General features: G+C 41.8%; 1 protein-coding gene across 2 annotated transcripts in view; it reads left to right on the top strand.

Moving 5' to 3' along the window:
* Positions 1-25,828, top strand: part of ITPK1 (inositol-tetrakisphosphate 1-kinase) — a 197,317-nt gene that overhangs the window by 13,417 nt on the left and 158,072 nt on the right. For both annotated transcript variants that reach the window (XM_073638286.1, XM_073638284.1), the window contains exon 3: positions 4,469-4,493. In XM_073638286.1, coding sequence (XP_073494387.1) covers positions 4,469-4,493 — 25 coding nt within the window. The remainder of the gene's footprint in view (positions 1-4,468; positions 4,494-25,828) is intronic.

Below are 25,828 nucleotides of genomic sequence, written 5' to 3'. Positions count from 1 at the left end.
CATTATGGTGTGGGGCTGTTTTTCAGCATTCAGCACCGGCAAACTTAATTGAAGGAAGGATGAATGGACAAATGTACCGAGACTGCAGCCATCTACCAGGATAATGATTAAACGGTGATGGATATTTCAGCAAGACAATGATCCAAAACACACAGCCAAGGAGACTTTCAATTGGCTTCAGAAAAAGAAAATAGAACTGCTAGAACAGCCGAGTCGATCATCGGACCTGAATCCTATAGAAAATGTACAGAATTTATCAGGTCTCGTTAGGACTTCCCATTGCAATGGAGGAGACAGCGTACCTCCTAATGGACAGATGACAGCACATTCTTTGTTAGTGAATGACCTGTTCTGGGATTCAGTAATGGGGGTCCCCAGCCTCTTAATCCTTATGATATGATAATCCTACATGTCAGATTACGCTGTAACTGGAAAACCCTTAGACTGATCCACCACCATAAGAAAAAAATCTGCTCGCCGCCAGATGATGGCCCGCCCTTTACTTAGAACTCCGTCATCTGTCAAAATATTTATTTCTTGGGTGCTTCGAGCACCGCAAGTTTGTGTTGGAGAGATACTTGATTATTAAATACTCCGGACGTTTCTATGGTCCCTGAGGGTCTTCTCGGCTGGTGAGAGATAACAATCAGCCCATGGGAATAAATGATCTGTCACTGAAGTATGAAGGCGGCAAGTTCTGATCCAGACCAGGCCGCTTTTTAGGCTGCAAACTCACAAACATATTTTCCAAGTGGTGTCGTTTCTTTGTGTTTGGAGGGAACCCAAGTGATTTCTGGGCAAACAACCTATAAAGGGCAAAGCGGAGCGATTCTGGAACCCTGTTGGGATCACGCTGTCTCCTGAGCTGTTAGACTCAGGGGCACCTTCACTAGGCTTCCCTTTTACTTTCCTTGCTATTTATCTGCTATGAAATGAACATCCGAGTCAAGTGATTGACTTTGTTTGGAGGGATTTCTCCACCGAACAAGTAAAATTCTCTAGGCTGGAGATACAGCGACTTTGGCCGCAGCACAGGTCACGGGGATCGCTCTGTGCTGTTACTACATTGCAGCATGAAGCAGGTGAATGTGGTCGTGGTGCGACCCCCATGGTACTGCGACCAAAAAGGCACAAAAGAGTCCTTATTTTACAAAAAAGTTACAGCCTTAAAATAGTTGTGCAACAATCATGTGAGAATTCCTGATGTGTGGCACATGTCACGGTGTAGCTCCATCAGGTTATATACATGTATCATCACTAGGTAGATTCTGGTCATTTAGGAGTCTGGAGAATTTGAGAATGGGCGGCCCTTTTGGTCATCGCCCAGGTTTCCTGGAAACAGATAAAGGATAGGTGACCGGATTATATCGTGTATGTCTGGTCGGATTCATCTCTCCACAACACGGTACAATGCCGCCTCCAATTTCTCAAGAAGCCGGAGTTATGTGCGGCTCGCCCTGACTTGTGTACGGCGGGGTGTGGTCAGGTAACCATAGCCTCCAGGTATGTCCTGATCACAGTACATGGCTTCCCTTCTAATTTTTGCTCATGGCTACAAAATAAATAAAAACTGACACCTGGTGGAAGCCCCTGTCTGACCTTGTTTCTCCACTATGATCTGTGTATGTTGTATACTGTCCGGCACTAGAGCCTGTAAATATCACACATTGTCCACAATTTTGGAAAAATGCAAGTGTAAAGGGTAAGTAGACTAAAAATGTGGTGTTTTTTTTTAGGCTGAGGCTACACGGTGACTTTAGCCGCAGTACAAGTCGTGCAGCCAAAGATCACAGTGTGCCGCTGCATCGCAGTGTACTGTGTCCACAACAAGCAAAAGCAATAGATTGGAGTAGCAGGAGTGGAAGGGTTTCTGCGCTCCGGATTACGACACAATTGGTGATATGATAAAATTGTAGGTTTATTGTCAACATGTTTCAGAGTCACTGAATCCTTCAGGACAACCATACATAAATTATGGTTATGTATGGTTGTCCTGAAGGAGTCAGTGACTCTGAAAGGGGTTGACAGTAAACCTACAATTTTATCATATCACCAATTGTGTCGTAATCCGGAGAGCGCAGAAACACTTCCAATTCTACAATGTAAAACCCTGACGTTTCCTGCACACGTTGTTTATTTTTGACTTGCAGATTTAAATCTTGAGCGTCAATTCTTTCAGCGTTATTTCTGCAGATTACACTCATATTAATGAGAGGGGATAATTCTGCACAAAAAAAAAACAAAACGCATAAAAATGCACCTATTTTATGCAACGTTTTTCCTGCCCAAAAATAGTATTTCTGCACCAAATATCTTAACGCGTTCACACGGGTTTAGGAAATAGTTTTGTTAGAGTGCTTCTTTAAAGTTTGTTCCAATCACTTCTCATTCTTACCTGTTCACAGAATCGGTGATAACTAATAGATCAGAGCCCGCTCTTGTACTTCTTAATATTGCGAGTTTGTTACAATTGTATTCAGTTTGTAAAATCTTTCAAGGTAAATTAATCTTTCTCCTGTCCTACTAGTTTGGCCACTTTTGACCTGAACTGATACTTTGTAGCAGACATTAAAATACATCTTTTGTAGCTTTCAAATCAGGTTTGTAAGTCGGTCCATTGTCGCGGTCACTCTCTCGGTGTGTGTGAAGCTGTCCAGCCATTATCAGGGTATTACATTGAGGCCTTGTTTGGGTGTCATGGTAACCAGCCGCCTGTAGTGAGGCAGACGTGTTGCGCCCCTCCTGCCGCCTCCTCGCTGATTCCACGGTTTTGCAGCTCTTCCTGTTCTGCTTTTTAGATTTTCTTACTTTCTAATTTTTCTTTGAGAGACACTTAGTGTAACTGTCCAAGCAATCCACGCATCCGCTAAAGGCTCAGAAAGCTGGAAGCGTATTGTTACACAAAGGACAATTCAGTATATTTTGTACTAAATTCTAAGTAAAGATCCGTACAGATCTTAACAGAAGCGAACGCTCTTAAAGGACCATGCACTTTACAGCAAGCAGCTTATAATAGCAGCAGCAATTGATAATCATACTTAGGAGATAGTAATGTTATATTAGTACTGGAGCATTATAAGAGGCTGATATAACCTCCAGACATTACACCATATGTGACTGATATCAGCCCCTCTTATAACGCTCCAGTACTGATATAACCTCCAGACATTACATCATATGTGACTGATATCAGCCCCTCTTATAATGCTCCAGTACTGATATAACCTCCAGACATTACACCATATGTGACTGATATCAGCCTCTTATAACGCTCCAGTACTGATATAACCCCTAGACAATACACCATATGTGACTGATATCAGCCCCTCTTATAATGCTCCAGTACTGATATAACCTCCAGACATTACATCATATGTGACTGATATCAGCCCCTCTTATAACGCTCCAGTACTGATATAACCTCCAGACATTACACCATATGTGACTGATATCAGCCTCTTATAACGCTCCAGTACTGATATAACCTCCAGACATTACATCATATGTGACTGATATCAGCTCCTCTTATAATGCTCCAGTACTGATATAACCTCCAGACATTACATCATATGTGACTGATATCAGCTCCTCTTATAATGCTCCAGTACTGATATAACCTCCAGACATTACATCATATGTGACTGATATCAGCCTCTTATAACGCTCCAGTACTGATATAACCCCTAGACAATACACCATATGTGACTGATATCAGCCCCTCTTATAATGCTCCAGTACTGATATAACCTCCAGACATTACATCATATGTGACTGATATCAGCCCCTCTTATAATGCTCCAGTACTGATATAACCTCCAGACATTACATCATATGTGACTGATATCAGCCCCTCTTATAACGCTCCAGTACTGATATAACTTCCAGACATTACATCATATGTGACTGATATCAGCCTCTTATAATGCTCCAGTACTGATATAACCTCCAGACATTACATCATGTGTGACTGATATCAGTCCCACATTTATATAGACGCTGTATATCATATTGTTGCTGGAGTATTCATGCAGATCATCCGATCAGAGTGATTCCTGCCATAAACAGTAGATCCTATAAGATCCTGCTATTCCAGATGTCGCATCATTCCAGGATTGTGTTTTGATTATTGCCTTCCCATCCTGGGAAAACCACGAATCCTCCGCCGATTGTATCACCGCTGACTGACAGAAGACTTTTTCCACTTGTTTAGCTGTGACCCTGCAATCTGTATTTTAGCTTGTAGTCTGTACTTGTGGGTATCAGTGATTTCTCCTTCTATAGTGAACTGGGGGAAGAGATTTTGTCCAGAAAGGGACATTTCTCAAACTATTGTGTATAATAAAGCCCTAGTCTTTCTAGAGCGGCAGGAGTGGTCACTATGGCATGTACACCAACACCTGGAGCTTCTGCTGTTACCACTATTACTGACTATATTGTTTCTTATTGGAATTTTCTTTTCCTCTTCTAGGAAGCGAGGGATTGAAGTCGTACAGGTGAGTAAGATTGCTCTATGTTTTCAGAATTATAAGTGTCATAGTTGGTTTTATCTGACTTCCTAGTCTACAGAAATCATTGAAAACCCTGAAAGTGGAAATCCTGCTTATGTACACAGTGACTGCACCAGCAGAATAGTGAGTGCAGCTCTGGAGTATAATACAGGAGGTAACTCAGGATCAGTAATGTATGTACACAGTGACTGCACCAGCAGAATAGTGAGTGCAGCTCTGGAGTGTAATACAGGATGTAACTCAGGATCAGTAATGTAATGTATGTACACAGTGACTGAACCAGCAGAATAGTGAGTGCAGCTCTGGAGTATAATACAGGATGTAACTCAGGATCAGTAATGTAATGTATGTACACAGTGACTGCACCAGCAGAATAGTGAGTGCAGCTCTGGAGTGTAATACAGGATGTACCTCAGGATCAGTAATGTAATGTATGTACACAGTGACTGCACCAGCAGAATAGTGAGTGCAGCTCTGGAGTGTAATACAGGATGTAACTCAGGATCAGTAATATAATGTATGTACACAGTGACTGCACCAGCAGAATAGTGAGTGCAGCTCTGGAGTATAATACAGGATGTAACTCAGGATCAGTAATGTAATGTATGTACACAGTGACTGCACCAGCAGAATAGTGAGTGCAGCTCTGGAGTGTAATACAGGATGTAACTCAGGATCAGTAATGTAATGTATGTACACAGTGACTGCACCAGCAGAATAGTGAGTGCAGCTCTGGAGTATAATACAGGATGTAACTCAGGATCAGTAATGTATGTACACAGTGACTGCACCAGCAGAATAGTGAGTGCAGCTCTGGAGTGTAATACAGGATGTAACTCAGGATCAGTAATGTATGTACACAGTGACTGCACCAGCAGAATAGTGAGTGCAGCTCTGGAGTATAATACAGGATGTAACTCAGGATCAGTAATGTAATGTACAGTACAGACCAAAAGTTTGGACACACCTTCTCATTTAAAGATTTTTCTGTATTTTCATGACTATGAAAATTGTACATTCGCACTGAAGGCATCAAAACTATGAATTAACACATGTGGAATTATATACTTAACAAAAAAGTGTGAAACAACTAAAAATATGTCTTATATTCTAGGTTCTTCAAAGTAGCCACCTTCTGCTTTGATGACTGCTTTGCACACTCTTGGCATTCTCTTGATGAGCTTCAAGATGTAGTCACCGGAAATGGTCTTCACTTCACAGGTGTGCCCTGTCAGGTTTAATAAGTGGGATTTCTTGCCTTATAAATGGGGTTGGGACCATCAGTTGTGTTGTGCAGAAGTCTGGTGGATACACAGCTGATAGTCCTACTGAATAGACTGTTAGAATTTGTATTATGGCAAGAAAAAAGCAGCTAAGTAAAGAAAAACGAGTGGCCATCATTACTTTAAGAAATGAAGGTCAGTCAGTCCGAAAAATTGGGAAACTTTGAAAGTGTCCCCAAGTGCAGTTGCAAAAACCATCAAGCGCTACAATGAAACTGGCTCACATGAGGACCGCCCCAGGAAAGGAAGACCAAGAGTCACCTCTGCTTCTGAGGATAAGTTTATCCGAGTCCCCAGCCTCAGAAATCGCAGGTTAACAGCAGCTCAGATTAGAGACCAGGTCAATGCCACACAGAGTTCTAGCAGCAGACACATCTCTACAACAACTGTTAAGAGGAGACTTTGTGCAGCAGGCCTTCATGGTAAAATAGCTGCTAGGAAACCACTGCTAAGGACAGGCAACAAGCAGAAGAGACTTGTTTGGGCTAAAGAACACAAGGAATGGACATTAGACCAGTGGAAATCTGTGCTTTGGTCTGATGAGTCCAAATTTGAGATCTTTGGTTCCAACCATCGTGTCTTTGTGCGACGCAGAAAAGGTGAACGGATGGACTCTACATGCCTGGTTCCCACCGTGAAGCATGGAGGAGGAGGTGTGATGGTGTGGGGGGGCTTTGCTGGTGACACTGTTGGGGATTTATTCAAAATTGAAGGCATTGAACCAGCATGGCTACCACAGCATCTTGCAGCGGCATGCTATTCCATGCGGTTTGCGTTTAGTTGGACCATCATTTATTTTTCAACAGGACAATGACCTCAAACACCTCCAGGCTGTGTAAGGGCTATTTGACCAAGAAGGAGAGTGATGGGGGGCTACGCCAGATGACCTGGCCTCCACAGTCACCAGACCTGAACCCAATCGAGATGGTTTGGGGTGAGCTGGACCGCAGAGTGAAGGCAAAAGGGCCAACAAGTGCTAAGCATCTCTGGGAACTCCTTCAAGATTGTTGGAAGACCATTTCCGGTGACTACCTCTTGAAGCTCATCAAGAGAATGCCAAGAGTGTGCAAAGCAGTCATCAAAGCAAAAGGTGGCTACTGTGAAGAACCTAGAATATAAGACATATTTTCAGTTGTTTCACACTTTTTTGTTAAGTATATAATTCCACATGTGGTTATTCATAGTTTTGATGCCTTCAGTGTGAATGTACAATTTTCATAGTCATGAAAATACAGAAAAATCTTTAAATGAGAAGGTGTGTCCAAACTTTTGGTCTGTACTGTATGTACACAGTGACTGCACCAGCACAATAGTGAGTGCAGCTCTGGAGTATAATACAGGATGTAACTCAGGATCAGTAATGTAATGTACGTACACAGTGAGTGCAGCTCTGGAGTATAATACAGGAGGTAACTCAGGATCAGTAATGTAATGTATGTACACAGTGACTCCACCAGCAGAATAGTGAGTGCAGCTCTGGAGTATAATACAGGAGGTAACTCAGGATCAGTAATGTAATGTATGTGCACAGTGACTGCTCCAGCAGAATAGTGAGTGCAGCTCTGGAGTATAATACAGGAGGTAACTCAGGATCAGTAATGTAATGTATGTGCACAGTGACTGCTCCAGCAGAATAGTGAGTGCAACTCTGGAGTGTAATACAGGATGTAACTCAGGATCAGTAATGTAATGTATGTACACTGTGACTCCACCAGCAGAATAGTGAGTGCAGCTCTGGAGTATAATACAGGAGGTAACTCAGGATCAGTAATGTAATGTATGTGCACAGTGACTGCTCCAGCAGAATAGTGAGTGCAGCTCTGGAGTATAATACAGGAGGTAACTCAGGATCAGTAATGTAATGTATGTACACAGTGACTGCACCAGCAGAATAGTGAGTGCAGCTCTGGAGTATAATACAGGAGGTAACTCAGGATCAGTAATGTAATGTATGCACACTGTGACTCCCGAATTATTTATTCATAAACTAGAAGAACACCCTTATAATATAGAGCACCACATTTTGTGCTCTTGTTCACGTTCCGGATGATTTTTCCCTTTCAAGTAAAAAAGTTATATTTGCATTTCCTTTCATAATTGTTTATCTCGCCTTCCCGTGCCATTTTGGAAGTCCCGGTTGAAGGCGGAGGAGCTGGCATCTTATTTACGCCCTGATAACAAAAGGACTTGTATTCAAATGTGGTAATCTTGTGCCGCAGTTAAGTGACAGCTGGAAACGCTGCAAAAATCCTTCAGCTGCTGCTTTCTGCAAAATGTGAAGTTTGACCTCGGCGTTTAAAAATCTTATTTTTTTCAAGGAGGACCTGCAAAGCGAAAGCTACCCAAAAAACTTCTTCCTCTGTGTCAATAACAGCAATGGGATAGAAACACAAATTAGTATTATTTCTAAAGCTGCAAGGGACTCTATGCACTAGAGAAGAGGAACATATAACTCTCTTCTTCCTGGTCATGACTAAAATGCAAGGCAAGGTGAACACTGACACAGAAATACTGACAGGTCAATGGGGTGAACTCAATATATATTTCCTATTTGGCCGAGATCTGCTGCATTTTAGTTGCTCCTCAGCTTTGAGTATATTGGTGGATTCCAACTTCAGAAAGGATGTAGCAACTGACTGCATTGGAAATATCACACGGACGCCCTATGGAAGGTAGATGTGCTGATCAGTGTGACCACAGCAGTGAAGAAAATAGAAAAAAACGAAAGGAGGTTTATTATTCCTGGCACATTTAGGGAGTCAAAGAAAGGCTGTTGTAATTCCTGGAGTTTCAGAGAAGACTTGTATATTCTATATTTATATGGGTTGTCAGTGTCCACTTGCTGTCAGTGACTGGAATCATTCATTTATTATATAGAGCACAACACCTTATCAATTGCGCTGCAAAAAAAGGCCTTAAATTATTGTTGCTCGTTACGCATGTTCGTCTGGCTCAGTTTGAAACCTCTTTTTAAATAGTAAAAATGTCCCAATGTTACCAGTTATTGACAGCAAGCAGAAAGCGTTAAAAGCAGTGTAGGCATACTGTGTTTAGGGCAGGTTATATTTCATACAGCATTTCTACAACAAGCTTCAGTCTTTAGAGAACCAGAATCTTTATAAATCTCCTGTGGTGACTCAAGTAGTGATAAAGGCAAAGAGCCATTCCCTTATCTCACCGCTAGTACCATGTGTGGTTATCCATTCTTATATCTCCTGTATGTAATTATAGTTGTACCGCTGGTATAACCCGGGCATCTCCTGTGTATAATTATAGATGTACAGCTGGAATTACCCGGGCATCTCCTGTATATAATTATATACAGCTGGTATAAGCCGGGCATTTCCTGTATATAATTATAGATGTACCGCTGGAATTACCCGGGCATCTCCTGTATATAATTATAGATGTACAGCTGGTATAACCCGGGCATCTCCTGTATGTTATTATAGTTGTACCGCTGGTATAACCTGGGTATCTCCTGTATGTAATTATAGATGTACAGCTGGTATAACCCGGGCATCTCCTGTATATAATTATAGATGTACAGCTGGTATAACCTGGGCATCTCCTGTATATAATTATATATGTACAGCTGGTATAACCTGGGCATCTCCTGTATATAATTATAGATGTACAGCTGATATAAGCCGGGCATTTCCTGTATATAATTATAGATGTACAGCTGGTATAACCCGGGCATCTCCTGTATGTAATTATAGATGTACAGCTGGTATAACCCGGGCATCTCCTGTATGTAATTATAGATGTACCGCTGGTATAACCTGGGCATCTCCTGTATATAATTATAGATGTACAGCTGGTATAACCCGGGCATCTCCTGTATGTAATTATAGATGTACAGCTGGTATAACCTGGGCATCTCCTGTATATAATTATAGATGTACAGCTGGTATAACCTGGGCATCTCCTGTATATAATTATAGATGTACAGCTGATATAAGCCGGGCATTTCCTGTATATAATTATAGATGTACAGCTGGTATAATCCGGGCATCTCCTGTATGTAATTATAGATGTACAGCTGGTATAACCCGGGCATCTCCTGTATGTAATTATAGATGTACAGCTGGTATAACCCGGGCATCTCCTGTATGTAATTATAGATGTACAGCTGGTATAACCCGGTCATCTCCTGTATGTAATTATAGATGTACAGCTGGTATAACCCGGGCATCTCCTGTATGTAATTATAGATGTACAGCTGGTATAACCCAGGCATCTCCTGTATGTAATTATAGATGTACAGCTGGTATAACCCGGGCATCTCCTGTATGTAAGTATAGATGTACAGCTGGTATAACCCGGGCATCTCCTGTATGTAAGTATAGATGTACAGCTGGTATAACCCGGGCATCTCCTGTATATAATTATATATGTACAGCTGGTATAACCCGGGCATCTCCTGTATATAATTATATATGTACAGCTGGAATTACCCGGGCATCTCCTGTATATAATTATATATGTACAGCTGGAATTACCCGGGCATCTCCTGTATATAATTATATATGTACAGCTGGAATTACCCGGGCATCTCCTGTATATAATTATATATGTACAGCTGGAATTACCCGGGCATCTCCTGTATATAATTATATATGTACAGCTGGAATTACCCGGGCATCTCCTGTATATAATTATAGATGTACAGCTGGAATTACCCGGGCATCTCCTGTATATAATTATAGATGTACAGCCGGTATAACCTGGATATCTTCTGTATATAATTATATATGTATTGCTGGTATAACCTGGGCATCTCCTGTATATAATTATATATGTACAGCTGGTATAACCTGGACATCTCCTGTATATAATTATATATGTACAGCTGGTATAACCCGGGCATCTTCTGTATATAATTATATATGTATAGCTGGTATAACCTGGGCATCTCCTGTATGTAATTATATATGTACAGCTGGTATAACCTGGGCATCGCCTGTATGTAATTATAGATGTACAGCCGGTATAACCTGGACATCTCCTGTATATAATTATATATGTACAGCTGGTATAACCCGGGCATCTCCTGTATGTTATTATAGTTGTACCGCTGGTATTACCCAGGCATCTCCTGTATATAATTATATACAGCTGGTATAAGCCGGGCATTTCCTGTATACAATTATAGATGTACAGCTGGTATAACCCGGGCATCTCCTGTATGTAATTATAGATGTACAGCTGGTATAACCCGGGCATCTCCTGTATGTAATTATAGATGTACAGCTGGTATAACCCGGGCATCTCCTGTATGTAATTATAGATGTACAGCTGGTATAACCCGGGCATCTCCTGTATATAATTATAGATGTACAGCTGGTATAACCCGGGCATCTCCTGTATGTAATTATAGATGTACAGCTGGTATAACCTGGGCATCTCCTGTATATAATTATAGATGTACAGCTGGTATAACCTGGGCATCTCCTGTATATAATTATAGATGTACAGCTGATATAAGCCGGGCATTTCCTGTATATAATTATAGATGTACAGCTGGTATAATCCGGGCATCTCCTGTATGTAATTATAGATGTACAGCTGGTATAACCCGGGCATCTCCTGTATGTAATTATAGATGTACAGCTGGTATAACCCGGGCATCTCCTGTATGTAATTATAGATGTACAGCTGGTATAACCCGGTCATCTCCTGTATGTAATTATAGATGTACAGCTGGTATAACCCGGGCATCTCCTGTATGTAATTATAGATGTACCGCTGGAATTACCCGGGCATCTCCTGTATATAATTATATATATGTACAGCTGGTATAACCCGGGCATCTCCTGTATGTAAGTATAGATGTACAGCTGGTATAACCCGGGCATCTCCTGTATGTAATTATAGATGTACAGCTGGTATAACCCGGGCATCTCCTGTATATAATTATATATGTACAGCTGGTATAACCTGGGCATCTCCTGTATATAATTATATATGTACAGCTGGAATTACCCGGGCATCTCCTGTATATAATTATATATGTACAGCTGGAATTACCCGGGCATCTCCTGTATATAATTATATATGTACAGCTGGAATTACCCGGGCATCTCCTGTATATAATTATAGATGTACAGCTGGAATTACCCGGGCATCTCCTGTATATAATTATAGATGTACAGCCGGTATAACCTGGATATCTTCTGTATATAATTATATATGTATTGCTGGTATAACCTGGGCATCTCCTGTATATAATTATATATGTACAGCTGGTATAACCTGGACATCTCCTGTATATAATTATATATGTACAGCTGGTATAACCCGGGCATCTTCTGTATATAATTATATATGTATAGCTGGTATAACCTGGGCATCTCCTGTATGTAATTATATATGTACAGCTGGTATAACCTGGGCATCGCCTGTATGTAATTATAGATGTACAGCCGGTATAACCTGGACATCTCCTGTATATAATTATATATGTACAGCTGGTATAACCCGGGCATCTCCTGTATGTTATTATAGTTGTACCGCTGGTATTACCCAGGCATCTCCTGTATATAATTATATACAGCTGGTATAAGCCGGGCATTTCCTGTATACAATTATAGATGTACAGCTGGTATAACCCGGGCATCTCCTGTATGTAATTATAGATGTACAGCTGGTATAACCCGGGCATCTCCTGTATGTAATTATAGATGTACAGCTGGTATAACCCGGGCATCTCCTGTATGTAATTATAGATGTACCGCTGGTATAACCTGGGCATCTCCTGTATATAATTATAGATGTACAGCTGGTATAACCCGGGCATCTCCTGTATGTAATTATAGATGTACAGCTGGTATAACCTGGGCATCTCCTGTATATAATTATAGATGTACAGCTGGTATAACCTGGGCATCTCCTGTATATAATTATAGATGTACAGCTGATATAAGCCGGGCATTTCCTGTATATAATTATAGATGTACAGCTGGTATAATCCGGGCATCTCCTGTATGTAATTATAGATGTACAGCTGGTATAACCCGGGCATCTCCTGTATGTAATTATAGATGTACAGCTGGTATAACCCGGGCATCTCCTGTATGTAATTATAGATGTACAGCTGGTATAACCCGGTCATCTCCTGTATGTAATTATAGATGTACAGCTGGTATAACCCGGGCATCTCCTGTATGTAATTATAGATGTACCGCTGGAATTACCCGGGCATCTCCTGTATATAATTATATATATGTACAGCTGGTATAACCCGGGCATCTCCTGTATGTAAGTATAGATGTACAGCTGGTATAACCCGGGCATCTCCTGTATGTAATTATAGATGTACAGCTGGTATAACCCGGGCATCTCCTGTATATAATTATATATGTACAGCTGGTATAACCTGGGCATCTCCTGTATATAATTATATATGTACAGCTGGAATTACCCGGGCATCTCCTGTATATAATTATATATGTACAGCTGGAATTACCCGGGCATCTCCTGTATATAATTATATATGTACAGCTGGAATTACCCGGGCATCTCCTGTATATAATTATAGATGTACAGCTGGAATTACCCGGGCATCTCCTGTATATAATTATAGATGTACAGCCGGTATAACCTGGATATCTTCTGTATATAATTATATATGTATTGCTGGTATAACCTGGGCATCTCCTGTATATAATTATATATGTACAGCTGGTATAACCTGGACATCTCCTGTATATAATTATATATGTACAGCTGGTATAACCCGGGCATCTTCTGTATATAATTATATATGTATAGCTGGTAGAACCTGGGCATCTCCTGTATGTAATTATATATGTACAGCTGGTATAACCTGGGCATCGCCTGTATGTAATTATAGATGTACAGCCGGTATAACCTGGACATCTCCTGTATATAATTATATATGTACAGCTGGTATAACCCGGGCATCTCCTGTATGTAATTATAGATGTACAGCTGGTATAACCTGGGCATCTCCTGTATGTAATTATATATGTACAGCTGGTATAACCTGGGCATCGCCTGTATGTAATTATAGATGTACAGCCGGTATAACCTGGACATCTCCTGTATATAATGATAGATGTACAGCTGGTATAACCCGGGCATCTCCTGTATGTAATTATAGATGTACAGCTGGTATAACCTGGGCATCTCCTGTATGTAATTATATATGTACAGCTGGTATAACCTGGGCATCGCCTGTATGTAATTATAGATGTACAGCCGGTATAACCTGGACATCTCCTGTATATAATGATAGATGTACAGCTGGTATAACCCGGGCATCTCCTGTATGTAATTATAGATGTACAGCTGGTATAACCTGGACATCTCCTGTATGTAATTATATATGTACAGCTGGTATAACCTGGGCATCGCCTGTATGTAATTATAGATGTACAGCCGGTATAACCTGGACATCTCCTGTATATAATTATATATGTACAGCTGGTATAACCCGGGCATCTCCTGTATATAATTATAGATGTACAGCTGGAATTACCCGGGCATCTCCTGTATATAATGATAGATGTACAGCTGGTATAACCCGGGCATCTCCTGTATGTAATTATAGATGTACAGCTGGTATAACCTGGACATCTCCTGTATGTAATTATAGATGTACAGCTGGTATAACCCGGGCATCTCCTGTATGTAATTATAGATGTACAGCTGGTATAACCTGGGCATCTCCTGTATATAATTATATATGTACAGCTGGTATAACCCGGGCATCTCCTGTATATAATTATAGATGTACAGCTGGTATAGCCTGGGCATCTCCTGTATATAATTATATATGTACAGCTGGTATAACCCGGGCATCTCCTGTATATAATTATAGATGTACCGCTGGAATTACCCGGGCATCTCCTGTATATAATTATAGATGTACAGCTGGTATAGCCTGGGCATCTCCTGTATATAATTATAGATGTACAGCTGGTATAACCCGGGCATCTCCTGTATATAATTATAGATGTACAACTGGTATAACCCGGGCATCAAAGCACATAAGACACACACTGTGTATTAAATGGAAAAATACAAATGCTAGGTGAGCCTAGATGGGACTGACCTAACTAGCATGAGTGGTATTTATTGCATATAATGGAACCCCCAGCAAAATGAGACACATTTTTGTTTGGAGCACCTCAAGGGTCGTCATGAAAGACATTAATAATGTGGAAGTCATGTGACATGTAACCACCATAGATTTAAAGACACAGTACACACAGACCGACGCACTATATATTTCCAACCGTCGAAAGCCAAACGATAATTAGAGTATGATGATGGATAGTGGTTAAGCAATATCATATACCACTAGAACCATACAAAATTATCATATCCAATTGTACCAAGAACAAACCAGTGCACATTGAAGGCTACCTGGTCACTGAATAGCAACAATATATTTGTTAGTGGGTACAGCCACGTCTTATAATATGCTGCACATCCACATAACTACTAGAATTGCGAAAAATAGGCAGGAGAGACCCATAGCTTAGTGGAAAGAAATATCTACTTCTCTTCCCTATATTGTTAGCAGTGCTCCATCTTCAAAGGCGGGCTCCCGATGCGTTTCTCCTTTTATCTTCAGGGGAATGCATAGCCCATTCATAGCCCAAAATTCTACGCCATCACAGAGGTACATATGCTGATAAACATTATGCCTGTGTCTTTTATAGGTGCCGCACGCTGACCGCCGGCGTGCGGCATGCTTTCGGGTTGTCTTGTCAGCTGGGTGACTCACATCCTGATGTGTCATAACAGCCGGTCCTTGTACCGTACCGCACCGTGAAACGCATGGTTCTATAATTATATATGTACAGCTGGTATAACCCGGGCATCTCCTGTATATAATTATAGATGTACAGCTGGTATAACCCGGGCATCTCCTGTATATAATTATATATGTACAGCTGGTATAACCCGGGCATCTCCTGTATATAATTATATATGTACAGCTGGTATAACCCGGGAATCTCCTGTATATAATTATATATGTACAGCTGGTATAACCCGGGCATCTCCTGTATATAATTATATATGTACAGCTGGTATAACCCGGGAATCTCCTGTATATAATTATATATGTACAGCTGGTATAACCCGGGCATCTCCTGTATATAATTATATATGTACAGCTGGTATAACCTGGGCATCTCCTGTATATAATTATATATGTACAGCTGGTATAACCCGGGCATCTCCTGTATATAATTATAGATGTACCGCTGGAATTACCCGGGCATCTCCTGTATATAATTATAGATGTACAGCTGGTATAACCTGGGCATCTCCTGTATATAATTATAGATGTACAGCTGGAATTACCCGGGCATCTCCTGTATATAATTATAGATGTACAGCTGGTATAACCTGGGCATCTCCTGTATATAATTATAGATGTACAGCTGGTATTACCCGGGCTTCTCCTGTATATAATTATAGATGTACAGCTGGTATAACCTGGGCATCTCCTGTATGTAATTATAGATGTACAGCTGGTATTACCCGGGCATCTCCTGTATGTAATTATATATGTACAGCTGGTATAACCTGGGCATCTCCTGTATGTAATTATAGATGTACAGCTGGTATAACCCGGGCATCTCCTGTATATAATTATAGATGTACAGCTGGTATAACCCGGGCATCTCCTGTATATAATTATAGATGTACAGCTGGTATTACCCGGGCATCGCCTGTATATAATTATATATGTACAGCTGGTATAACCCGGGCATCTCCTGTATGTAATTATATATGTACAGCTGGTATAACCTGGGCATCTCCTGTATGTAATTATAGATGTACAGCTGGTATTACCCGGGCATCTCCTGTATGTAATTATAGATGTACAGCTGGTATAACCTGGGCATCTCCTGTATGTAATTATAGATGTACAGCTGGTATAACCCGGGCATCTCCTGTATATAATTATAGATGTACAGCTGGAATTACCCGGGCATCGCCTGTATATAATTATAGATGTACAGCTGGTATTACCCGGGCATCGCCTGTATTTAGTTATAGATGTACAGCTGGTATAACCTGGGCATCTCCTGTATTTAGTTATAGATGTACAGCTGGTATAACACGGGCATCTCCTGTATATAATTATAGATGTACAGCTGGTATTACCCGGGCATCGCCTGTATATAATTATAGATGTACAGCTGGTATTACCCGGACATCTCCTGTATTTAGTTATAGATGTACAGCTGGTATAACCTGGGCATCTCCTGTATTTAGTTATAGATGTACAGCTGGTATTACCCGGGCATGTTCTGGGTATGTGTAAATTCGGTTTCATTATACTAGCATGTTGAACATGATCAACAAGTGATCTGACTTGTTTTCCAATGAAAACTTTAGGTTGCCAGAAACAAGATCATGCAGTGTTGTCATAGGCACAAATATTCCTCTCCCAGGGGATATTGTATGCACAGTGAAGGGTCTCCTTTAATGTCCTTTAATGTCCTGTTATGTTTGGTATAGAGATAATTTCTTCTAGTCCTCTGGGAAGATGATACATTTCCAGCATGAGGGCAGTGAGTGTTCGGCTTCGCCTCTCCACATCTGGTGATCTGTGATTCCAGGGCCACCATTATTAAAGGGACTTTCACACTTGTTCCCGGCCCAGGCTCCTCATGTAGCTGCCTTCCATGGATGCAGTTGTGTGTACATTGTGCAGCGCTCCCACGAGAAGTTGTTGTGTCCGTTACAGGGAGCCAATCACCAGATCTGACCGAGCTGCATAGAGGACGGGGAGTGCGGTGTAATCTACCTGGGGAGTTACTAATTAAGACTGCGTGAAAGAAAATGTGAGTGTAAATTGCTGCCTTTATCGGCACCCTGTAGCCCCCAAACTACCTATTTTCTAAAAGTTGGCGGAGCGGGCTGGGACTTGTGTAAAACTGCTGACTTTTCCAATTCATCGTATATTTTTTAAATTTTTTTTTAGCTACTTTTTTTGGGGTTGCGTCTTTTCTTTTTGCTCATCGTTATGGGCATGTTTTCCTTATCCACACTTTTTGAAAAGTTGCTAAATTTTAGTACAATTTACTCCAGCTCCCTATTTGTTTTGCACAGTTAAAGACTAATGTGCAACATTTTCAAAGACCATACAACTTTTTCTTTAAAAAGACACAAAAAAGGTAAAAGGATTTAACGCAAAATTCATCAACCCGTGTGCACCATTATGAAGAATTTGTCACAAAAAACTGCAACAAATAACACAAGTTAAGAACTGTTTCATGAATTCGGCCCAAGTGACCGATTTTTGAAAAATGTTGGCAAAATGACATCATGTAACATAGGAACCCAGAGAGCCGCTCTTCTGTGTGGTGATATATGGTAAGTCTGAAGGCCGGCCCGGGGGTTTCCACTAGAAGGGAGGACAGTTCAATTACAGGCTATTGATTGTGGGGGCGGCCAGAGAAGCTTCATAATGCAGCTTCCTCTCTGGGGACGGCACTGCTCAAAGATGAGTGATCCATTACATGAGCAGATCCCATGAGATGCCGCGTCCCGCTAGATCTGGAATCCATGCTCTAGAACAGACTAAACATCAGGATAACATTTCCTCCTTTGTTTGTTTTTTATTTTAAGCTTTTTGTTTTTTTTTACCCAAAACAAAATACTAAACAGTAAATAAATAAATTCTAGAAATTCTGAGAAATTATTTTTTTTTATCCGGAACATGTTTATACATTGACTAAAGGGGTTTGTTCACTTTATCCTTATTGTGTCTACATTGTTAAAAGTCCTTTCTATTACCAAGATCATTGTCTCCTAGCGGAAAACTGGCCGTAGATGCATGTTATATTCTGTATTGTGCTGCAGAGCTTCACTCCTAATTCTGCTGACAGGTATTTTTTGAAAGATAGTGAACTTGTCATCAGATACCTCCGTTATAAGCTCAGCTGTCCTTTTCTAATGCCTACATAAAATAGTGTACAGTTTGGGGTGTAAAGATTGCACAACTTAGTTCCGACACTTAATACTGGAAGATTTCAGCTCTGAATGCAGCAGAATTAGGTCATTTATAAATATAATTGGGATAGGCCATTAGATTATTAGGGGGGTCCGATTCCCATGGCACAATGCTGTATATCTGCCAGGTACGAGCCCTCTGCCCCGTTTACTCGCTCCGTCCATGGTACTGCTGCCTGCTGGCCTGCATTATGCTCTCTCCGAGCGTTGGGCAGAGGTTTTAATACATGTTCTTGCACCCTAGGCCCCGTCGGTGTGATTTTTTTTTTTTGGAAATTAAAAACCTGTTTTTCTCCGTAGATGAGCCGGGGAGACTTTTTCACGTTTTACGTTGCCAGGGAACTGCTGTTTTCTTGAAACATCGGAGATGGTTTATTTTCACATGAAATATTAATGGCAGAGGCTTACGAGCCAGAGCCCCAGGAAAACGTGAGATGCTTCAAATGCAGAGCCAGAAAAAGCTCCCAGACGTCAGGAACCGATCACACTGAAAAAACTTGGCGTGCTGTGATTCCCAAAGACCTGTTTATTTTTGTGCCAGAATATCCCCCCCCCAAAACACCCCACAGCCTGCAGCGTGGGTCGTAAAATACTTTACTTCTTGTTTTCTAAATATAAAATATTTTTAATCTATATTTATAAATGTTACGAATTGCAAAAGGAAAGTGAAGTCTCTCATGGGGTCCCAGCACTGCTCCCCAGATCCTCCACACACGCCTTCCTTAACAATTAATATTTCTTAGAGAAATGCACTCGCTGTATGGTTCCTAAAAGGGTAATCGTGTCTCATGAAGGCTGAAGCTAGCTGTTTCTGTAGACACATGCAGCACTTTATAGCTATAGATCTCCAAATCTAGTACTGTCTGTGCCTAGGGAGAGACCAGGAGGCAGAGATATCTGTACTAAAAGCATTTACATAGAGAGTGAGGCAGTAATATCTGTGCCTAGATTTACAAGGAGACAGTAATACTTGTGCTTGCATTTAGTGGGAGAAACTAGGAGGTAGTAATGTCTTTGCCTACATGGAGAGCAAGGAAGACAAAGACAGTAATATTTTTGCAACTTTTGCAGATAGAAACAGAAACTGTAAGATTTTTGCTTTCATCATTTACAGGAGTGAATCAAAAAGGCAGTAATATCTTTGCTAATTTTTAGCGAGAGACAAGGAGGCAGTACTACCTGTGCAATATCAGTTATAAGGGGCAGTCAGATTGTACTAGTTGAGACTAATTATTTTAAAGGCACAGACATGTCAATCAATGTCATTAATATTCTATAGTGAAGAGCATAAACTATCCCTAACCCAGCAAGGTGACTAACCTACAGAGAAGAACAACTGACCGGACTGAGTTTGGCTCCTTGGACTTGTGTCAATTCTTTTCTGCTTGTAAGACAAAGCCAGATGTAATAAAATTCTCCAGAACTAGTGTAATCACAATGTGCGTAATGATTGTGCAAATATTTGTAGAGAGACTCGTTGTGGAGATCGCAAGGGATGAGTCACTAGTAAAAAGTAAAATTTTAATTCATAGGTGATCATTTATTGTGGTATATATCTAATGTTTCTGCATTTATTCATTTTTTTTTGTGATAATATTATGCTAATATTTAACTATTCACTAAAAAGGTACAGAGCATTGTCCAAACTGCAAATTCTAGCAGTATTATAGTAGTTATATTCTTGTACATAGGAGCAGTATTATAGTAGTTATATTCTTGTACATAGGAGCAGTATTATAGTAGTTATATTCTTACACATAGGGGGCAGTATTATAGTAGTTATATTCTTGTACATAGGGGCAGTATTATAGTAGTTATATTCTTGTACATAGGAGCAGTATTATAGTAGTTATATTCCTGTACATAGGGGGCAGTATTATAGTCGTTATATTCTTGTATATAGGATCAGTATTATAGTAGTTATATTCCTGTACATAGGGGGCAGTATTATAGTAGTTATATTCTTGTACATAGGAGCAGTATTATAGTAGTTAATTCCTGTACATAGGGGGCAGTATTATAGTAGTTATATTCTTGTACATAGGGGCAGTATTATAGTAGTTATATTCTTGTACATAGGGGGCAGTATTATAGTAGTTATATTCTTGTACATAGGAGCAGTATTATAGTAGTTATATTCCTGTACATAGGGGGCAGTATTATAGTAGTTATATTCTTGTATATAGGATCAGTATTATAGTAGTTATATTCCTGTACATAGGGGGCAGTATTATAGTAGTTATATTCTTGTACATAGGAGCAGTATTATAGTAGTTAATTCCTGTACATAGGGGGCAGTATTATAGTAGTTATATTCTTGTACATAGGGGGCAGTATTATAGTAGTTATATTCTTGTATATAGGAGCAGTATTATAGTAGTTATATTCTTGTACATAGGAGGCAGTATTATAGTAGTTATATTCTTGTACATAGGAGCAGTATTATAGTAGCTATATTCTTGTACATAGGGGGCAGTATTATAGTAGTTATATTCTTGTATATAGGGGCAGTATTATAGTGTTATATTCTTGTACATAGGAGCAGTATTATAGTAGTTATATTCCTGTACATAGGGGGCAGTATTATAGTAGTTATATTCTTGTACATAGGGGGCAGTATTATAGTAGTTATATTCTTGTACATAGGAGGCAGTATTATAGTAGTTATATTCTTGTACATAGGAGGCAGTATTATAGTAGTTAATTCTTGTACATAGGGGGCAGTATTATAGTAGTTATATTCTTGTAGATAGGGGGCAGTATTATAGTAGTTATATTCTTATACATAGGGGCAGTATTATAGTAGTTATATTCTTGTACATAGGAGCAGTATTATAGTAGTTATATTCTGTACATAGGGGGCAGTATTATAGTAGTTATATTCCTGTATATAGGAGCAGTATTTTAGTAGTTATATTCTTGTACATAGGGGGCGGTATTATAGTAGTTATATTCTTGTACATAGGAGCAGTATTATAGTAGTTATATTCTTGTACATAGGAGGCAGTATTATAGTAGTTATATTCTTGTACATAGGAGCAGTATTATAGTAGCTATATTCTTGTACATAGGAACAGTATTATAGTAGTTATATTCTTGTACATAGGAACAGTATTATAGTAGTTATATTCTTGTACATAGGGGCAGTATTATAGTAGTTATATTCTTGTACATAGGGGCAGTATTATAGTAGTTATATTCTTGTACATAGGAGCAGTATTATAGTAGTTATATTCTTGTACATAGGTGGCAGTATTATAGTAGTTATATTCTTGTACATAGGGGCAGTATTATAGTAGTTATATTCCTGTACATAGGGGGCTGTATTATAGTAGTTATATTCCTGTACATAGGGGGCAGTATTATAGTAGTTATAGTCTTGTACATAGGGGGCAGTATTATAGTAGTTATAGTCTTGTACATAGGTGACAGTATTATAGTAGTTATATTCTTGTACATAGGTGGCAGTATTATAGTAGTTATATTCCTGTACATAGGGGGCTGTATTATAGTAGTTATATTCCTGTACATAGGGGGCAGTATTATAGTAGTTATATTCTTGTACATAGGTGGCAGTATTATAGTAGTTATATTCCTGTACATAGGGGGCTGTATTATAGTAGTTATATTCCTGTACATAGGAGCAGTATTATAGTAGTTATATTCTTGTACATAGGGGCAGTATTAGGCTTAGTGCCCACGATGCAGAAATGAAGCAGAAATTTTCCTGAGCATTTCTGCATCTCCTTGGCAGAAAAACACATGCGGTTTTTACATGCGTATTTGACGCGTATTTGCCATGCGTATTTCCAATGCATTGTATAGGCAAATACACATGCAGAAACGCACAAGAATTGGTCATGTCCGTATTTTTTCTGCGAGTAAAATCTGCGCAGAAAAAATACGGACCATGCGCACAGAACTTGCAGACTGTCATAAGAAGTCATGGGATAAGGTATGCAATGCGTTTCTGGAGAGTTTACGAGCTGCAAATACGCACCAAAAACGCATCGTGGGCACACAGCCTTATTGTAGTTATATTCTTGTACATAGGAGCAGTATTATAGTAGTTATATTCTTGTACATAGGGGCAGTATTATAGTAGTTATGTAACGGGTCTGGGAGGCGGAACCTCTGGGCTACAATACAAGGGGGCGGTCCTTGTAAGGGAGCGGGTGGCGACCAGGCAGGTAGTCACAGGAGGTGACCAGGACAGTCTCTGGGTGTACGGGCAGGAGGACACGGCAAGTGATCGGGGCAGTCTCTGAATAAAGGGTAGGTACGACCTGTGATGGCTGAACCTCCAGGTAGGCTAGCAGGGCAGATGAAGAATGTGTGCTCCCAGGTGAGCAAGCGAGAGTCTCTGGAATAGCAGGTGGTCACAGCACGTGACGGCGGAGCCTCCAGGTAGGCAAGCAGGCAGGTAACGGAGAAGCGCTCCCAGGTGAGCGGGCAAGAGTCTCAGGAATAGCTGGTGGTCACAGCACGTGACAGCGGAGCCTCCGGGCAGGCAAGCAGGCAGGTAGCGGAGAAGCGCTCCCAGGTGAGCGGGCAAGAGTCTGGAGTAGCTGGTGGTCACAGCACGTGACAGCGGAGCCTCCGGGCTGGCAAGCAGGCAGGTAACGGAGAAGTGCTCCCAGGTGAGCGGGCAAGCTAGTCCATAGACAGACTGACCGGAGTTGTAAGGCAGACCGTCGGACCTCAGGAAAGCAGGCAGGTAGCTGAGGTGCGCTCCCAGGTGAGCGGGCAGGCTGGTCCTTAGACAGACTGACAGGAGTAGTAAGGCAGACCGTCGGACCTCAGACTAGCAGACAGGTAGCAAGTAATCAGGCAGGAATCTGACAGGTAACTGGCAGGTAACTGGCAACGGGACCTGAGGGCTGAAGCACAGGTGAGACACAGGTGCAAACAACATTGCTCGGGCACCTCCATTTTGGAGGAGGTGCCTTATATATGATGAAGTCCTCCGGCCATTGGCCGGGGACTCCTTAGGACGGCGCGCGCGGCCCCTTTAAGAGGAGGGGAGCGCGCGCGCGCCCTAAGCACAGGGGCCGGGAAGGAACGCGCGCTGAGAGCAGAGCGGGAGGAGGACGCCGGGAAGGAGCGCGCGCTTACAGCAGAGCGGGAGAGGGACGCCGTGCACGGGGCAGAGCGGTGAGGGGAGCAGCGTCCCTGCCTAGCAGAGGGCAGGGACGCCGGCACTACAGTACCCCCCCCCTTTAGGCCCCCCCTTTTTTAGGCCAGACAGAAATTTAGCTAGGATGAGAGGGGCATGGATGTTCTCCCGGGGCTCCCACGTTCTCTCCTCAGGACCAAACCCCTTCCAATCTACCAGAAAAAAGGTCTTTCCTCTTACCCTTTTGGTGGCAAGAATGTTCTCTACCTCAAACTCGTCCTCAGCAGAAACCGGAGCAGGAGGCGTACCTGTAGACTTGGAAAAAGAGTTAAGCACCACGGGTTTGAGGAGAGATACATGGAAGGAGTTAGGGATCCGTAAGTTGGCCGGGAGTTTCAATTTATAGGCCACCGGGTTGATCTGACTGGTGACCTCCAGAGGTCCGATGAACCGAGGCCCTAACTTGTAAGAGGGTATCTTGAGTCGAACATATTTAGATGAGAGCCAGACCTTATCTCCTGGACGAAATTGAGGAGGATCCAGGCGTTTTTTGTCAGCGTGTCTTTTCATCCGCTCGGACGACTGAAGGAGTGCGGATCGGGTACTCTCCCAAATGGAGGAAAATTTGCTAACGAGAGATTCCGCAGCCGGGTTGTCCACCGAGGTGGAGACAGGAAAAGGAATCCGAGGATGCTGACAAAAGACTACAAAAAACGGGGATTTGGAGGAGGATTCGCTCTCGTGATTATTGTAAGAGAACTCTGCCCATGGTAGGAGATCCACCCAGTCAGAATGGTGGGCATTAACGAAGTGCCGGAGGTAACTGGTCAGGTTCTGATTGATCCGCTCCACTTGACCATTGGACTGTGGGTGGTAAGCGGAAGAGAAGTCCAGGGTGACGTCTAGTAGTTTACAAGTGGCTCTCCAGAAGCGTGAGGTGAACTGTACCCCACGATCCGACACGATGTGGAGGGGCAGGCCATGAAGACGGAAGATGTGACGAATAAAGTCTCTAGCTAGCTCGGGTGCAGACGGGAGGCCTGGCAGGGGAACGAAATGAGCCATCTTGGAGAAGCGGTCAGCGACCACCCAAATGACCGTACAACCGGCAGAGAGTGGGAGGTCAGTTATGAAGTCCATTGCAATATGCTGCCAGGGGGCAGCAGGTACTGGGAGCGGAAGGAGGCGACCGGCTGGCAGATGTCTCGGAACCTTGTTGCGGGCGCAGGACACACAGGCAGAAACAAAGTCTATTACATCCTTGTGCAGGGTAGGCCACCAGTAGTGCCGGGAAAGAAGCTGGAGGGTCTTCTTCTGACCAGCGTGGCCAGCCAGTTTAGACGAGTGACCCCAGTGAAGGATCTTCTCCCGATCAGGTACTGATACGAACGTCTTTCCGGGAGGGAGACGATTTAGACTCACGGGAGCCACCTGCATTACTCTGGCGGGATCGATGATGTGTTTCGGATCTTCCTCGAGATCAGATACCAGAAAGGATCGAGACAAGGCGTCCGCCTTGACGTTTTTGTCAGCCGGGCGAAAATGAAGGACAAAATCAAAACGAGCAAAAAACAAGGACCACCGGGCTTGGCGCGGGTTAAGTCTCTGGGCATGCTGGAGGTAAGCCAAGTTCTTGTGGTCAGTGTAAATTATTACCGGGTGAAGAGCCCCCTCAAGCAGGTAACGCCACTCCTCCAATGCCAGTTTGATGGCCAATAACTCTCGATCTCCAATGGAATAATTGCGCTCTGAGGAGGAGAAGAGTTTAGAGAAGAAGCCGCAAGTTACCATCCTCCCGGAAGAAGATTTTTGAGTAAGTACCGCTCCAGCTCCAGAGGAGGAGGCGTCCACTTCCAGGAAGAACTGCTTGTTGCCGTCCGGGCGATGCAGCACCGGGGCGGAAGAGAAGGCCT

Source organism: Phyllobates terribilis, unplaced genomic scaffold (genome assembly GCF_046119375.1).
Source record: "Phyllobates terribilis strain yellow unplaced genomic scaffold, ASM4611937v1 Scaffold_7__3_contigs__length_470593459, whole genome shotgun sequence".
Classification (NCBI taxonomy): domain Eukaryota; kingdom Metazoa; phylum Chordata; class Amphibia; order Anura; family Dendrobatidae; genus Phyllobates; species Phyllobates terribilis.
This window is presented reverse-complemented; position numbering and strand designations above follow the sequence as displayed.